Here is a 19025-nt window from a genome sequence, read left to right as displayed (position 1 = left end):
GTAAGTATTTTTAATTTAGCTAGATCTGTGGCCGCAGTAGTACCACAGTACTACCGAGGCATATAGCGATGACAAGTCATTAGATTATTGGCTAATGGCTGGCTTTACAAAAGTTAAAGGCAGCCATATTGTTTCATTTCGAGTTTCCCTGTGTTCTGCGTTATGCCATTCAATAAAGAAGCATTAGGTTTGGTATTTTTCCCATAACAATTACCATTTTAGTAAAGAGGTAAAATGTAGGGAATATATATATATATATATTTAAAAAACAATATCAAGAGTACCACTGTATCGAGAAAACAAAATGCAAATACATTATAAGATACTATATTTTATAAATATAGTATAATAAAGAGTATTTTTAATATTTTATAGATGTAAATATATAGAAAAGTGTACTAAGTAGCATGGTAATTACAAAAAATGACTGCACTACTTTAAAGAAAAAAAAACGCAGTCCAGAGTACACTGCTGTAAAAATGTATACAAATAAAAAAAAAAGACTTCATCTTACTAAATGTTGTTGGGGTACCACGATACTACCACACTCTCCGTATTTTTATTTATTTAAAAAAAAAAAAAAGCATATTGGATCTTCGAATAATTTGATCTACCGTTTACCACTTTACTAAAGTGATAATAGTTAGGGCACAAATACCACACTTTAATACTTACCTACATTGAAAGGCATAATGCAGAACATGAGCAAAGTGAACCTAAAAACAAAATAGCTGTGTTTAACTAAAGCCAATAATTAGACAATCAGCTAATGACTTGTACTCACTATGTACTGTGGTACCATCGCAAAATACCCCCATATTTCGCTAAAATAATGCAACAACAGATACCACTAACTTTAAATACCTTAAAACATATACATTAGTTACACTACTTACCTAAACTACAAAAAATAATCACGTGGGCACAATAATATGCAATCCTGCCACATTGTAACAAAATGAGACTGGCGGTTTTCATAGAGCGGAAAATACAAAAGTATATGTGAAATACATTGCAATTAAATATGTTTTGGGACCAACCCCCTTTGTTTGCCCCCCCCCACTAAACCCCACAAAACATTCACTCCTACCACAATGAAACAGGTGGGAAACAAGTATGCTAAATTTTGCGGTGATTCAGCAAGTGAGTCCAAAATTATTAAGGGAGAAAATATTTTTAAAAATCCATAGGTCAATATCTACACATTTATAAACAAACAGGATATCCTATGACCACTAAAATAAACTGTTAATAGGTTGTTAATAATAATAAAACCTAATAATTATATGTAACACCCTATGCCATAAGTCAGCAAAACGTTGACCACACAATGGAAATTTGAGATAAAACCTATAAAGCTGTTTTTTTTTACCTTAGGTAAACACAGCCATGAACCAATCCCATACCCAGTTGGAATACCCATGTACCGTGGTATACCATGAACTTAGCATGATATACTATAGCACAATATATAAGTACATTTTAAATAACGTATACGTTTAACATTACTTACACTATTTGCATATACAAACAGGAAACTTACATTTATATATTAGAATATATATATTTTGCCGATATAACTGACATTTTTTCACACACTTTAAACCTATGTTTCCTTTAATTTACACATTTCACTTTACACCACTCTACTGTATAACATTTCACGTTACACCACTCCACTGTACGCTGTTTAACGTATGCTGCTCCACTTTACAACACTCCAGTTTATGCTAATTTACTGTATGTTAGTCCACTCTACTCCACGCCACTCTAGTCTACAACACGTAACTCTATGCTATTATACTGTTCACCACTGTATACTGCTATACTTTTGTGTATGACAGTTTCTGGGCACCCCTACACTGAACTGCTCGCACCAGTAAGCTATTTGCTGTAAGCAACTCTACTTTACTCTATTCCACTATAAGCTTTTCAACTATGCCCCCACTTCAAAGTATAGTACTGGAGTGTATGCTATTCCAGTGTATGCTAATCCACTCTAGAGCACTACACTTTATGCTAAACCAGTATGCACCCTTGCACTGTACCCTATTGCACGGTACCCCACTGTAGGGTACGCCATCATGCTCTGAACCACTGTACTGTATGCACTCCTATATACGCCACTGCATTTTATGGATTTTAAATTTATAACACTACACTGTACCATACTCATCTTTACGTAAGCCCACTATACATGACTCCACTGTATGGTACTCCACTCCTATGTACGCTACATCACTTTATGCCACTCCACTGTACCACTCTCCATTGGATGCCACTCAACAGTACGTTCTTTCTGTACCCAATATTGCAATATTTACCCCTAACCTGTACAGCACTCCAGCATATATTACTCAACTGTTTGCCAGTACAGTGGACGCAAATACACTCTACAATATTTACAAAACGTAACTCTACTTTACCACACTCCACTCTATACAATCCCATTATATACCACTGTAGTGTACGCCACTACACTCTATACCACTCCAAAATATGCCACTGTACTGTGTCCTAATTCACTTTACGCCATTCCACTGTACGCCACTCCAGTATACCTGATTCCACTTTACTCCAGTCCACTATACCACAATATACTGTACCATAGTAGACTTTACGACGCTCTCTTTCAGTATATTGTACCACACTCCACTTTATCACACTCCAATGCAAAAAACTAAAATGGGTGAATATTCCAAATGTGTTACTAACATTAGAAAACCCATTGAGATTCACAAAAAGAAAATTAAAGGTTAAAGATAAGCTGTATAGTTCAAATCCAATAGGCCGCACCCTGCTCGTCACACCAGCAAGTTGCCACAAGGAACTGTGGTCAATGTAGTGGCGACGGCGAGTACGCCTGTGCCACAGTGTTTACAAAAAAGTATGTGTCGCATTAGCCATCCCTGGACACGTGTTTCGAGGTAGTTGCCTCTCGTCAGCAGGGAGCAGGTAAGTGTATAGGGGTGCCGCGTGGACTGCCAAAAAGTAATTAAAACAGGTAGAGTACCTCTCATGGCGCGCAGGTGCAGGTCCAAGGCTCGTCAGCCCGATAGCTCAAGGGAGCCGTAATAAATCAAATCCAATAGGCCGCACCCTGCTCGTCACACCAGCAAGTTGCCCCAAGGAACTGTGGTCAATGTAGTGGCGACGGCGAGTACGCCTGTGCCACAGTGTTTACAAAAAAGTATGTGTCGTACGTTACCTGTTAATACGTTTTTGGCAGTCTACGCGGCACCCCCTTACACTCACCTACTCCCTGCTGACGAGAGGCAACTACCTCGAAACACGTGTCCAGGGATGGCTAATGCGACACTCACTTTCTTCTAACACTGTGGCACAGGCATACTCGCCGTCGCCACTACATGGACCATAGTTCCTTGGGGCAACTTGCTGGTAAGACGAGCAGAGTGCGGCCAATTGGATGTGTTGTATTGAGGCTCCCTTGAGCCATTGGACTGACGAGCCCTGGACCAGCACCTGCGCGCCATGTGTGGTACGTTACCTGTTAATACGTTTTTGGCAGTCTACGCGGCACCCCCTTACACTCACCTACTCCCTGCTGACGAGAGGCAACTACCTCGAAACACGTGTCCAGGGATGGCTAATGCGACACTTACTTTCTTCTAACACTGTGGCACAGGCATACTCGCTGTCGCCACTACATGGACCATAGTTCCTTGGGGCAACTTGCTGGTAAGACGAGCAGAGTGCGGCCAATTGGATGTGTTGTATTGAGGCTCCCTTGAGCCATTGGGCTGACGAGCCCTGGACCAGGACCTGCGCGCCATGTGTGGTACGTTACCTGTTAATACGTTTTTGGCAGTCTACGCGGCACCCCCTTACACTCACCTACTCCCTGCTGACGAGAGGCAACTACCTCGAAACACGTGTCCAGGGATGGCTAATGCGACACTTACTTTCTTCTAACACTGTGGCACAGGCATACTCGCCGTCGCCACTACATGGACCATAGTTCCTTGGGGCAACTTGCTGGTAAGACGAGCAGAGTGCGGCCAATTGGATGTGTTGTATTGAGGCTCCCTTGAGCCATTGGGCTGACGAGCCCTGGACCAGCACCTGCGCGCCATGTGTGGTACGTTACCTGTTAATACGTTTTTGGCAGTCTACGCGGCACCCCCTTACACTCACCTACTCCCTGCTGACGAGAGGCAACTATCTCGAAACACGTGTCCAGGGATGGCTAATGCGACACTTACTTTCTTCAAACACTGTGGCACAGGCATACTCGCCGTCGCCACTACATGGACCATAGTTCCTTGGGGCAACTTGCTGGTAAGACGAGCAGAGTGCGGCCAATTGGATGTGTTGTATTGAGGCTCCCTTGAGCCATTGGGCTGACGAGCCCTGGACCAGCACCTGCGCGCCATGTATGGTACGTTACCTGTTAATACGTTTTTGGCAGTCTACGTGGCACCCCCTTACACTCACCTACTCCCTGCTGACGAGAGGCAACTACCTCGAAACACGTGTCCAGGGATGGCTAATGCGACACTTACTTTCTTCTAACACTGTGGCACAGGCATACTCGCCGTCGCCACTACATGGACCATAGTTCCTTGGGGCAACTTGCTGGTAAGACGAGCAGAGTGCGGCCAATTGGATGTGTTGTATTGAGGCTCCCTTGAGCCATTGGGCTGACGAGCCCTGGACCAGCACCTGCGCGCCATGTATGGTACGTTACCTGTTAATACGTTTTTGGCAGTCTACGCGGCACCCCCTTACACTCACCTACTCCCTGCTGACGAGAGGCAACTACCTCGAAACACGTGTCCAGGGATGGCTAATGCGACACTTACTTTCTTCTAAAACTGTGGCACAGGCATACTCGCCGTCGCCACTACATGGACCATAGTTCCTTGGGGCAACTTGCTGGTAAGACGAGCAGAGTGCGGCCAATTGGATGTGTTATAAGCTATATAGTTAGGAAGGGAACAAAGCAGGGAAAATATTGGCTAACTATCTTAAATCCAACGAAAAAATAAACTAAATACAGTGGCGATAAAGACAAAAGTGGCATGGTTGGGGTCGCGGCCAACCAAGATGGCCGAGTGAACGTGATCCATGAGGGATCCGCTGCAAGTTGGGAGCAAGGTCCAGACATGACTGTTAATATCGACTCTTAATACAACGCAACGAGTGGCACATGAGTGACTTCATGGGGGACAACACTTAGACGGCGTGATTCGCCTGCGTACAAGCTGGATGCTGTTAGAAGCTGATAGACGCAGAGACTAAACTGCAGCATTATGGGTGCCGCTTGGGACTCTGATGGGCCGTGATGCTGACATCATCAGTCGGCTTGGGAGGCACTGCAGGTGACTCCCCCTGGTGGTAGAACCGCAGTGCGGTGGAGAAGCGGGTGGAGCGAGAGGTGGCTCCAACCCCAACTACACCCAAAAAGCAGACAGCGGCGGGGACAGCGAATCGGCACAATGTTGGCTTGCCCGGTGCTTGCCTGCTGGTGGAGACCGGAGTGGGATGTCGGGAGTTGTGGCCTTGGAGGGGTGAACACGCTGCAACACAGGGGCTGGGCGGGTGCCCATGCAAGTTGTTGGTCCCGGCCTATTGTGGTAGAATATCTATAACGGAACTGGCAGCCTCACCTTAAGATGGTGGACCCGCAGGGCACAGGATATTGAGGATGCTTTTCCACGTTGAGTGCGGGTTTACAGCTGTCTGGTCACCAAAGGGGAAGTGGAGCAATGACCGAGGCTTGGAGGGGGCCCACCAGAGAGTTATTATGATACGGCGAGGAGGCAGCCGCATTGATGCTAGACGTTAACAGGGCACCTGCACAAGACATCCCTTGGTTAGACTGAAAAGGCTTGATGTCCGCAACAAGAGACAGACAAGTGCCTATCGATCAACAGGTGCTGCATAACCAGCTAGGACTAGTGATTTGGGGAGTGGGGGGGGGGGGGGCTATGTGAAGATCTACAAGAGTGAGACTACTTACACATATAAAGGGGAGGCGCTTGTTTTGGTGTTGCTGAGCACGTCACCCTGTGGAGTGAAGACTTCACTAGGTGGAACTGAGTGCGAGTGCGAGACAAGTACACAGGGTCTGTCGCTGCACCTGCGGGTTGTGCCTTCTGACTTTATGCTACTTTTTGCCGACCAAGGGGAGATGCTCCTGAGGGGCACAGAGAACAAGATGGCGCCCACACGGGAGGACCTCCTCACCTCTTTACAGGACTTCAAGAAAGAGCTTCAGAAAGATCTCAAGTCAGATATCACTGCATCCTTGGAGCTGCTTCATGCAGACACCCAGGGCAAACTCACGTCGCTCCAGCATGATGTTGACTCGGTGGGTACCCGCATATTAAATGCAGAGACTAAGACACAGGAGCATCAGGGCCACACAGTTTGGAGAGGACACCATAAAACGTCTTCAGATGCAACTCCAGGTTTCCATCCTGAAATGTGAAGATCTTGAGAATAGTTCTCAGCAAGACAACATTCACCTTTGCAATTTAAAAGGTGTGGAGGGACCAGACTTGGAGGCATTTGTTGTAGGTCTGTTTTCGGAGCTATTGGGATCATCCAGTAAGAAAGTCAAGATCGACAAAGTGCACAGAGTGGGACCGCTGAACCCAAGAGGTGGCAAACGTCCTCGGGATGTCCTAGCTAAGCTTTACTCCTTTAAAATGACTGAGGCGATTATCGAGGCAGCACAGAAGACTGGAGACATATTCTTCCAGGGCTTCGCATGTTCTCTGTTCAAAGATATTGCCCCTTCACCTTGTCATGCCACCAGCAATTTTGACCCATCACTGACAAACAACGGCAGGACTCCATCAAATACCGTTGGATGTACTCTTCTGGCCTCGCTTTTGCCTTCCACAATAAAAATCATCATGTTATCAACTTTTCTGAGGTAGCAAGAATCCTGGGGCTGTCGCTCTCTGAAGAACAGCTAGCCGCAGAAGCTACGGACAGGGCACTGGAGACTGCGATGGAGAGGAGAGGGGGGAGTGCAGTGGCTGTCCCAGAACCGCACTTGCCCGCAACAGAAGAGATAATGAGTAAGATTTGAGAGAACCTTCAAAACTTCAGGATGAGTAAAAACTGATAAGAGATTAACAACCATTTTCCTTATTTCTAGGCACTGTTGGGTCTAACTGTGGAGTCCCCCTCTGCGCTGCTGTTGCAGGGCGAGTGGAATAGTGGTGGGCTCAGAGTGCATTGTTCAAGATACACTTGCCACGATTAGAAGCTGCTTTAAGGTGTCTAGGAAAGTGTACTAGTCCTGAACCTTTATAATCCATATCTAGCTTGTATTAGCGGACAATGACCTAAACGTCTGGCATGATGTACTTCCCCACAGAGTAGATGTTAGATTTGGACATCGCTTTCCCATTTGTTTACGTTCTGGGTTTTCTGTTTCCTTGTTTGACGGTACAGGGGATTCATTTCTTGCACTGGTGACACAGATGGATGGGGAGAGGGGGGCTCCCAGAACGACTGCATGACTGCTTTACCACACTATATCTAGTTATGGTTGTCACCACACTGACGTGGAATATTAGAGGGCTTAATTCGCCTGCCAAACGACACAAGCTATGGAAATACCTGCTTGATCTGAGGCATGATGTGATAGCCCTACAAGAGACACACATGAAACAAACTTAAGACCATAGATTGTGTCATAGAGCATACCCTAGAATGTATGAATCCTCTGCAACCCCTAAACACAATGGAGTGGCCATTCTCTTTCACTTCTCGTTGAAGTTTCACTTAAGGGATGTAAACCCGACAACGGGGGAGGTAGTTATAGTTAAGGGCCGGATACATAGCAGCTTGTGTGCGTTTGGGTTAGTCAAACCAAAAGCCTGTTTCCTGCTATGCCTGCATAGTATGGCGTTGACATCACCTGCCTATACTAATACTGGCTTTTGTTCAGCTTTTTAAAAAAAAGAACCAAAAAGTCATAGAATAAATCTATAGCCTCAGTTACCAAATAATTAAAATGTTTCTATTAACAATTTACCAACAAGATGTCTCATTCCTTCACAAAGGCTAAGAGGGTTACCAAGGAAAAGGGTGAGGGCCAACTTTTTGTTACCTTGGTGGTGGGAATTTGAACAGATAAAAACTTTGTGTGGCCACCCTTCCCACAAGAGAAAAACAAGCTGGGTCCAGGATGGATTGAACCCCATTCAGGTAAAAGCCTTCCATCATCCAGGTTTGCTGGCAACAAAACTATGTCTGCTGAGCTTACCAACTCAACCCAGTCTGGATTTTGGATCTTTGAGCATTCCCCTGCAACATATTCCAGGAGATAAGATTCCAGTGTCGTTTTTTGGGGCAGCAGTAGTCCCTTCTTCTTTGAGGCCTCTATATGGAGAGCAGCAAGGCCTAGAAAAAAGGTGTTAAAGAAGGGAGTCAATCTGTTTGATCCAACTAAGAGACTGTCTCATATCTATTTGAGGTGGGCATAGAGTAAAAAGTAGCAACAGGAGTTGGTACCAATCTACCCGGCAGCCTGTAAAAAAGCCCAGAGGAAAGGCTTCAATCAGCTTTGGGGGGAGTCCAGGATGGTTAAGCCTAGTTAGTATGCTTTTTGTCACCACTTCACTTTTAAAATTGATGACAATACAATTGTTCTTGTCTAATGTAGGGGCAGTGTCTATCCAGGAAACTCTCCACATGTGATTTACTTGACCATGCAGCAACCCTGGGCCTCCAATTTACCCAGTGCACCACTTTGCTCCTAAGTTGATTGTGGTCCACCTTCAGGTCATGCCTCAAAGTGGGGATGCCTTTCAACACCACTTCAAGTGGTGTAGCCTGAAGAGGTAATTGCAAAACTGGGAGTTTTGTGGATCTCTGGGAGAACCCCAGGCTATTGCTCAGGAAGTCACATGGTTTGGCCATTTTCCCTGATCCATTTATATAGCTTTGATGTCTGAGAGTGTTGTCCCTTGTCACGCTACTTGTTCTTCCTGAGTTGGAGTTAATATCCCCATTGGATGGATTGCGGGGATCCTTTATGACAAAAGGCACATTTAATTGTGGTGGGTGCGGTACTGGAGAAATAGTCCTGTCTTCCTCCCCTCCTTAAAGGCACAATTCAAGTTGGACAGTTCTTCCTCGATTTAAACTAAGCGGGTCATTATAGGAATATAGGCAACAATTAAAGAATTTGAAATACATATGCAGAGCTCCTCTGACCAGGACAATACTTTATTTTCACAATTCAAGCACGCATGACTAAGTGTCGTGAACAGGGCTTTGCAGGAGGAGGTTTTGGAGGAAAATGCGTTGTCTTTTAGATTTTGTCCCACCTTCAGCTCTTTTCCTCTTTCCTCAATTACCTTCAATTTTCCCCTCTTTGGCCAGAGTTTGATCGAGGGATTGTATTCCTTTTGAGCGGCTGCCAAGTTCTATGCCAGGGCAGAGGTTTTTTGTGGCTGGATTACATCCTGCATAACCCCAGGAGCATCGACATGTGAGGGCTGGGATAGGGGGTTGACAAGGATAAACACCTCTCAGCCAGTCCGATCTCCTTGTTCATGACGCCCACTGCAGAAAGCCATCTAAGTTGGTGCCAGGTGTTGCGAGCTGATTATGTTACTTTACATTTTCCCATAAGGATTCCACTAAGGAGGCCCACGAAAGAGGTAAAAGGATGTATAAATATCTTAGAGCACAGATGAAGCACCAATGAGCCCGCTTTGCAGGCCTGGGGCTCCCGCCTAGCCCCAAAGTATATTGTGGGATGAAGACCCACCCCTGCGCCTGAACCAAGTGATGATTCGAGCAGAGTACAGGCAACAAACCGCAATCCTGAACACCCCCTCCGGATCGTGACAGGGGGGATGGGTGCCTATCAGGCCACGTTGCTCCAGCCACAGTCTCCAACTGGACTCAGAGCCCCTCCGTGCTCCTCCTGCGGTTGGGACACGACAGCTGGGGCCCAAGCATAGGTCACCACGACATCGGGGGACCCCCATGCAAGGAACATTGGTAATCACCAAGGCGGAGGATGGCCTGGCCAAACACGTCTCTGAGGGCAGTCAAGGAAAAAGTCTGCAAAGCAGGCCTCGGAGGACATACTGTGCACCTGCTACTCTCAGCAGACGCAGACTTAGCGTTCTTCAGCCTCGGTCTCGGCCCAGCAGCTTGGTCCCCAAGCACCTTCCCAGCCGCTGTTGACAGATCGTAGAAAGCACCATGTCACTGCGGTGCGGTAAGGTCCCGGTAATCTACCTGCGGAAGGGGCCAGAGTTGGCAACCAGAACCGCGGGAGCGTTAGAAGGTTGTCATGATGCTCCTTGGCAAAGAGTCTAGAAGTAAATAAGTTTACTGTACTTGAATTCAAAGAAAGGACATTTATATACTTTATCATAAAGAACTAAGTTTGGTTAATTCCCACTGAAAAACACAACCATGCAGTTCTAAAAAGGATTAAAAGCCTTTTTCACAACCTGAGCAGATTTAAACCTATAATAGACACGCTGATTTAGAAGTAAACTATTTTGAGGAGGGAACATGGAGGGTTATGAAAATATTCTGCGGCATACTATTGATACAAACCACAATGCTCTAGTGAGAAGTGGAAGGTATCACTGTTAATGTTGATGGAGAAGCTTCATGACTAGATGCTGGACCACTAGTGAGACGTGATTCCCCCTTTATCTGATAAAGTGAAAAGAGAACACATGGCAAAGACATTGCTCTCGGATACATTAGCTATAAAGTAATGTTTTTCACTCTACCTTACCTTTGCTGTAAGAAGCAGGGCCAGCAGAAGTGTCCCAATAACCACAAGAAATATGATGAAGATGCTGATTATTTTATCAAGCATTTTTTCTAAACATATAATTATCTATGAAAAGAAGAAACAGAAACAATGACTTTTGTTAAACCACATACATTTAAGCAGAGTATGCTCCTCCCCCATTTATAGATTACTCAATAATAAGAAAAGCAGTGTTTAGCTTGGTAGTTCGTATTAGAATAATGCAAGCAAGTGATGACATTTCACCCGAATATACAATTGGAAAACATAAGACTATGACTTTTATTAATGCAAAGATGTAAGAGTTAGATGTAGTACCAGCAGTAGCAACAGAAGTACGGCTGCAATAAAAAGTGAGGTACAGAGTGTTCAGTGACATTGAGCACTACTCATGAAAAAATAAAATAGAGGCCTGGTCTTACTAATGTATACAATAGAGACTAAAGAGGGCTCAAATGGCAGACTTCAAGCCTAAAACTATTCACCCTCATAACTGTATTTCTAGCGACCAGATTATCATGTCCATTGACTGAGATAACAGAATTAGAAGTAAAGGCTGTACTCCGGATCAGAGACGTAGTGCCTTTTGCTCAGTGCTCAGGAAATTACTCTGCTACTATCAATCCATTTTACTATTATTATATTTTTAGAGTGGATGATGGCTTATGCCACTACAGCAAAATGTACTGCTGATGTTACTTGAGAATACAGGTAGGAAAGGTAAACCAAGTAACCCCCTCCTGGCAGTCAATGCAAAAATGGTGCCAGTATCAATGCCACTCACCACAGTGGGCCAATAAAAAAGGAAGACAAAAAGAACAAGTTGCTTACCTTCAGTATTGCTCTCTCTTGTCGATACTCTATCTAACCCCAAATTACTCACCCTAAAATACTACCCAAGCATCAGGCTGAATCGGGAAAACTTTTTTTCACAGAAGTGCTCCTGTGCACCACTAGGTGGCAGTGTGCAACTCAGTGGTGTAGCAAGGAGGGGCGGGGCGCCACAAGTTTTAGGGGCGATGGCCTCTCTCCCCCGCTCTTACTTGCAGCATCGCCAGCAGCCACCGCTCTTACACACGCCGCAGGGACAGCCACGGGCGGCAACTAGTCTAGCTACGCCACTGGTGCGACTCCACACTGCCCCAGAAGGGATTAGAGCAGAGACACATATAAGCATAACCCCTGTGTGCTGGTGTCAGTTTCTTATCTTTAAAACCTTCTGAGCTCTCAGACGCAGAGCATAAACAATCGTTGGTACCAGTAGGCTAAATACTAATTTGGGACCCCTCTTAGATGGTTTTATTTTTTTTTAATTATGATTATTTGGGCAAATGTCCATAAAATATACTATGAACAATAAAATACAGTAAAAAGCTTACAACTTTGGCACTGTATAGAGTAATCAGAATTACATTTTACAAATTCATGACAGCTATACTTCGTTATTTGATACAAAGTAAAAAACATGCTATACCTACTGCAACATCGAAAAAATACATATTAGCCAAAAGTGTAATTGTGTCATATGTAGATTGTAACCAATACTTTATAAACAGAGGTTTTAACAACTTAAGAGCAGATTTAAAAAACAAACAATCAATAAGAACATGACTTATCAAGCATTTCACATTTCCACATCACTGACAATTGCCATTTTTATCCCACAGCTTTTTATGACATTCTGGTCTAACAAAGATCGCATTAGACCCAATTCATACTTAAAGAAATTGTATAAGTTGGTTGCGATTTGGTAAAGTTGTGGTATATAGAAAAAGATCTGCCTGCTCTACGGTATTCAATGTAAAGGTTATGGATGGTTTTTCAGACAAGTACTTCATATCCTGCATATAGGAAACTTGCAATGATGATTCTTTCATAGTAAGTTCATTAGGAAATGGCTCCCACTTTTGTATTGTTCCCAACAAGCTGTTGTTTTTAATTTCATTAACTCTAGAGATCACAGCCATGGCCCATTTCCTTTCACTAGAGTAGATTTCATCCCAACATAGCTTATGATAGTTTTGCTGATGAGTCATCTATAGACAACTTATATAGGAACCTTAAAAGACAGGATCGTGTTGTGAGGTACCATGATATAAAGTCACTGGACGCTTTGGACCAAGGCCCCTTTAGGTAGACTCAATATGTGTTTTAAAGCTACATTCTCAACAAACACCCAATTAAATCTAGGCTCTGCCCCATAAAAGCCAATGGAGGTATATTACCACCATACGCTTTTATAAGTAGATCCAATGAGAGTCCACTATACATCTGATTGAATTTCAAAGATGTCAAAAAAGGCCACTTCACAGAATGGGGAGATGGGAGGCAGTGACGGATCGCTTGTCAGTGTATTTAGTATTTACAAGGAATAGTGTTACCAAAGGTAAGTAACCTATTCATTTGATGCACACCTTTAACCACAAATTTCCCACCTTAGAACAGATACCAAAAAAGGACCTACCGCTAGGTGGAGAGTCTGTGGAGTGGACTCAGGCTAAAAAGTCTTGCAGGACCAAGCAAGTAAAATGTCCTTCCCACCGGGGCTCACTGTAAAGGTAGTAATGCTTTGTGAACATATACACGGACGCCCATGTTGCAGCCTGGCAGATGTCATAGACAGGCACTCCGTGGACCAACACAGTTGTAGCAGCCTTGACCCTGGCAGAATGGGCTTTCAGACCTTCCGGAGGCTGCTTCTTGGCAGTGCGTAGCAGATTTTAATACAAAGGACAATCCACCTCAATACAGTTTCTGCACAACCTTCCCCTTCTTCGCTCCAGAGAACCCCACAAAAGCTGATCATCCACTGGATGGCCCTCCGTAAAATCAATGTAGAATCTTAAGGTCCTGGTGGGGTCCAACCTATGCAGCCTCTTTCAAGGGATGAGAGGGAGAAAACCCCGGTAGAGTGATGGCTTGCCCAAAGCGGAAGGGAGTCACGCCTTTTGGTAAGAAGGCTGCCTGAATCCACAGAATCAACTTGCCAGAGAAAAGGTCCTGTACCCAGGTTGCACTGAAAGTATGTGAAGTTCACTTATGCGACAAGCTGATGTAATCAAGAGGAAGACAGTTTTTAAGGCCTGAAATAAAGTGAGCATCTAAACATTGACTAAAAGGGCGTACATTTGAGAAACATCAAGACCAAGTTAAGGTCTCACTGAAGCACCTCAAATGGACGGGAAGGAGTCATGTGTTCCATTCCAGTCGTAACAAATCTAACAAGTGCTCTTTTGGAAACTCCAAAATGCAAAAAGTTTGACACTGCGCACTCTCAACAGGGACAAAAAGATCTAGACAGGGCCCTCTGCACATTGTGGAAGACTCTTTGTGCCACCTAAGGATGCGGATATCACTCGTGACCTGCCAAGCGCTGTCTGCTTAGTTTGTCTGCATCCGCATTTAGGGACCCTGCTAGGTGGTTCACGATCATAAAAATGCCTGGGGCTCCAAACATCACCAGAGGCACACAGGCTTCTGACACAGGATCTGAGAATCCACTCTGTCCGGCTTACTGCAGTACCACATGGCGGTGATGCTGTCCATGAGACCATGCACCAGCCATTTTTGATGGATGGCAGGAAGGCACTTAGAGGCAGATGAATGGCCTGCAACTACAGTAGACTGATGTGTAACTGGCCCTCCGCCCAAGACCAAAGTCTCCTAGTGTCTAGCTGCTGCAGATGATCTCCTTGGTCCAGCAAGGGTATGTACAATACCACCATTATCTCTGTAAAGGGAAGAGAGGGGCCTATCTTTGGACCAACTGCTTAAGAGCAGCCATCACTGTATATTTTGAGCCATTTTACTGAAATCTGGATAGCACTGGCCAGACTGTCTTGATGCTGGGCCAACTGGAGAATGCAGGAGACTAACAAGCCAAGACACCTCAGAGCTGCTCTCCCCATGATCCAGGATCATAGCTGAAACATCGGGCTCATACCCTGAGTTTGCTGCACAATATCCAGCAGAGAGAAAGCCCTGAACTCCTCTGTGTCCGGGACTATAAATGAAAGGATATCTCTGGATAGGAGTCAAGTGGGTCTTCGGCTAGCTGATAGCAAACTTAATGATGTGAAGAGGTTCGTCATCACCTGTAAGTGGTCCACAACTGACTATGGTGAGCCCACCTTTAATAGTGAGTTGTCCAAGTATGGCAAAACCGGTTTACCCCAACCTCAGAAGAAGGGAGCGACAATCACTTTTGTTTGCACTCTAGGGGTGCTGGTGAGGCCATCAGGAAGAACGGCAGGTTGAAAATGCTCCTGGCACACCCTGAACCACATTTAACATCTGGTGGACTGCAGGTGGGTAAATGAATACATGTGTCCTGCACGTTAAAGAACACTGTCCAGAGCCTATAGAATCCGGGCCAGCTTGAGCCTTTTGAATTTGTCCTACCACAGGAAGGTGTTCAGAGACTGAAGATTTAAAACAGGCTTGAGGTTCCCGTCCCTCTTCAGCACAAGGAAATGGCAAGAATAATAACTACCACCGCTTCCCAAGTCCGGAACCCTCTCTGTAACAGAATGGACAGGTGCTAGTATGAAATTTGCTCTAGTGAGGGAGGAATAGTGGATTGGGCAGAAAGCGAAGGCAGGGCAAAGCCATTCTGATGAATCTGAAAGACCTATCTGTTGGACGTGATGGATCGCCAACATGGAAAGAAAATGTTGAATCCTGCCTCCACCAACTAAGTCCAAACTAAAGTGGTTTGGTGGCCACTGTAGTAGGGGAAAATGAATTGGAGGTTTCAGTCCCATGCTGGCCTCGATGCTTTCTGCCAGACCCACATCCTCAAAATAACTAGGGTGTCTGCATTACTGGTTGGGAAGGCTGTCTGACTATGCACCAGATCCCCAGAATAGCCTCAATGTTCTCAATTGCTGCAGAAAATGTTTGCAGGAGTCGACAGCCCCAAGTACCGTGCCATAGCTCTACTCTCCTTAAAGCTCTCCATTGTGGAGTCTGCCTTCTTACAGAAGAGGTAGGACCGATCAAAAGGGAAAACAGTACACTGCTGGAGAATACTGTGGAATGCATCCACAGATGTTAAACAAAGGACAACGCTAGTACAGATTGCCCTCCCGGGACAATCTGCAGTATCCTTACTGCACAGATATCAAATTTTGCCAAGTCCTGTCCATCATGGATTGTCTGAGTAAGAGACGACCTATCATCCTCCAAGATCTCTAGCAAAATCACATCAGCCCTGTCCCAAAGGGCATGCGTGCAACTGCCCAGCAAACAAACAGCATTGACAGAGTGCAATGCAAAACTGACAGAAGAAAACATGTGCTTGCCAAAAGCATCAATCATCATGGATTCCCTATCCAGAGGAGTGGTACTAAAGGAGTTAGGGTTCACCTTTCTGTAACGTCAGGCGACCTGCCTATTCACAGATAGGCAAGAACAAGGCACAACCAAGTGGCCAACAAGTATCAGTGAGGGGATCCTTAAAATGAAGGGCTCAGAAATCGCTGGCCAAGGATGCCAAATCTCAATCAGAATATTTGTTTTCATCACAATTGAGGGTTTTTTACCTTCCAGCACAGAGATGAATTCCTTTAACACAGGCTCATCCTGCCATCTTCACTTCCTTCTAGCGATACACTTCCATTGAGGTCAGTGTGTCAGAAGCGAGACCTCAAAGATTTAGTTTCCAGGGACTGTATGCAGGAAATAGTGACTTTTATCGACTAGTCATCTTTACAAATTATATTCTACAAATTTGATGTCACCAGTGAACTGGGCTTTTAATCAATACTTCAAAAAGTCCAAAATTACATTTATAGCCATTTCCTAGGCCAAGGTAAGGTAACAATTAACTTATTATTGTAGCCCAATACTTTCATGTGGAACAGCCAACCCTGATACAGTGAAAATAGCTTTCAGCTGCTAGTCACTTTAAGGACATGTTTAACGTGAACCATTACATGTTCTACTTTTTAAATACAAAGCACCCTGTGTTAATGGGCAGTTAGGCTTATTTAGATGTAACTTACAAATATTTAAAAGTTGGGTTTTAGGTTTGTCAAAAGGAGTTATTTTGGCAGGTTGAATATACAGTTTAGGCCTGAACAGCCAGGCTACAAAAGTAGGTGTGGAGACAAGTTTCCCAGTGCCACTGCATTGGATGCCACAATGACTACTGCAGTCCAGTGGCAGCATTTCATTTGATGGCCCTGGCTACATTTGGTATCATATACTTGGAACTTAGAGGCACATGAAATAAACTAATCAGGTGTAGTGTACCAGTTTCATCAAGTTGAAAGGAGAAGCATAATCACTTTACTACTGGTTGGCAGGCGTAACGTCACAGAGTTCTAAAGGAACAAAAATAGGGTTCAGCAAAAAGACAAAAGTATCAGAGATGATCCTGCAGAAAGGATACATTTCCACTATTCCGATTTGTAACTTTTGATCAGTTTCAGCAATGTGTATATAATTCTCCATGTTTAAAAATTACTCATTCCAGATGTCATGATGGTTTTGGTTTGCCAAATATCAAAAGGTACTGTCAATGATTCATTTTACAACAAAAGAGCTAAGTTCATGACAACAGAGATGAGGAATTGCCAAAGTGCGAATCCACAGAAAAAAAAGAATTCTGGAAAAAGTCTGGTTGAGGTCTTATAATTTTATGTCAGGATTGAAAGATCAGACTTTCCAAATATAAAATAAATCTACATTTTTACAAAAGAATTGTGACCCATTTTAGTGATTTATACGGTTAATAGGAAGGTTTCATATGCAAGCCTCGCATTGGAGAGAATGACATGAGGAAGGATAATCTTCAAAGACAAAAAAGGGTAGGTGGACATTTGTGAAAAACTGGTTGAATACTGCTTAAGCCCCTCTACATATTCTAATATTCTAGAGATGATATATCCAATTTAAACAGAAATTCTGCCTTTGCAAAAAGCACAAACTACTAATCCCAGCTAATATGGGCAAGTCCCAAGATTCAACCTCGCTGGTCTGAGGCTCCCATAAATGCCTCAGGGGTAACTCTGTGGATGGCTGACCCTGGCTTCAGAACGATATGGGAATGGTGGCAGTTAGTTAACTGTATATGTGAACATATTTCTGGGTTGCAGTAATTTTGTTCAAAGAGCTACATTGCCAGGATGAGAAAAGTAGAACTTCTGTACAGTTACCGTTCAGAAAACAGTTTATGAAAACAGAGACTGTACTCATAATTCTATTAAGGGACGGAGGCACGAGATAATGCTGTAGAAGAATCAAAAATTGATGTGCAACCACGAGTGCCCTTACCTTTTAAACATTATAAAAACGAAATCCATGTGAACCACCAGTTCCATTAGAAAAGCCTGTCTCTAAATTCCTTATTACAGTTGAGTTGAAACATCACTAAGCACCAGTAATAAGACAATGATGTTATTTCTTATGTGTAATAACTTATTACACTTGAGTTCTGATGCCATAGTGACTTTTGCCAGTGTAGAAGCCAACATGAAAGACTGCTCACAGGTAGGGTAGCCAGACCTACTAGATTTGCCTGAACAGCCCCAGCGTCCTGACACTTTTTGCTAAAACAAAGATATGGCTCGGTTTGGAAAGAGGGTTGACTGAGCGTGCACATTAATCAGTGTTGTGCAGGCTAACATTTCCTCCGACTCTCTCTTAATACTAAAAACAGAAGTTGAGCAGTGAAAAAGCTCTCTCTTCACAAAACTAAAGAAGTTCAGTTGTTTAAAAAGCTGCCTACTCTCATTCATGTAGCACAGCAGGATTTAATGTGGGGTGAATAGGTGTCCCATCACCCCAAGCCAGACTCATTAGCAGCCTGCCCCTGGGTCTCATCAAGAGGGAAAATATATACATACATACATACATACACATACATATATACATACATATATACATACATATACATACACATACATATATACATACACATACATATATACATATATACATACATATATACATACATACATACATATATACATACATGCATATATACAAAGTCTTGAGCAGATGCTCCCAACGTACGTTAAAGACACGGGGGACTTTCTCAACGAATTGGAGCTGCCCAGTTGGAATGATGAGTGTATATTAATTACTCTTGACATAGAATCACTCTATACAAGTATTGAATATCACAAAGGATTGGCTGCAGTCAAACACTATCTAGAGACCAGACCTCTTAGTTGCTATAATCACAACACCATGTTAATGGAGATGATCAAATGGTGTCTTTTTAATAATTTTTTTATGTTTAACAAAC

The 19025-nt window shown here is 43.9% G+C and overlaps 1 protein-coding gene across 1 annotated transcript in view; it reads right to left on the bottom strand.

Annotated features, from left to right (window-relative positions):
* Positions 1 to 19025, bottom strand: part of TMEM245 (transmembrane protein 245) — a 648028-nt gene that overhangs the window by 346058 nt on the left and 282945 nt on the right. The window contains exon 7 of the mRNA XM_085606845.1: positions 10754 to 10858. Coding sequence (XP_085462971.1) covers positions 10754 to 10858 — 105 coding nt within the window. The remainder of the gene's footprint in view (positions 1 to 10753; positions 10859 to 19025) is intronic.

Source organism: Triturus cristatus, chromosome 5_2 (assembly GCF_964204655.1).
Source record: "Triturus cristatus chromosome 5_2, aTriCri1.1, whole genome shotgun sequence".
Classification (NCBI taxonomy): domain Eukaryota; kingdom Metazoa; phylum Chordata; class Amphibia; order Caudata; family Salamandridae; genus Triturus; species Triturus cristatus.
The sequence above is the reverse complement of the archived record's forward strand: the minus strand, read 5'-3'. Positions and strand labels throughout refer to the sequence as shown.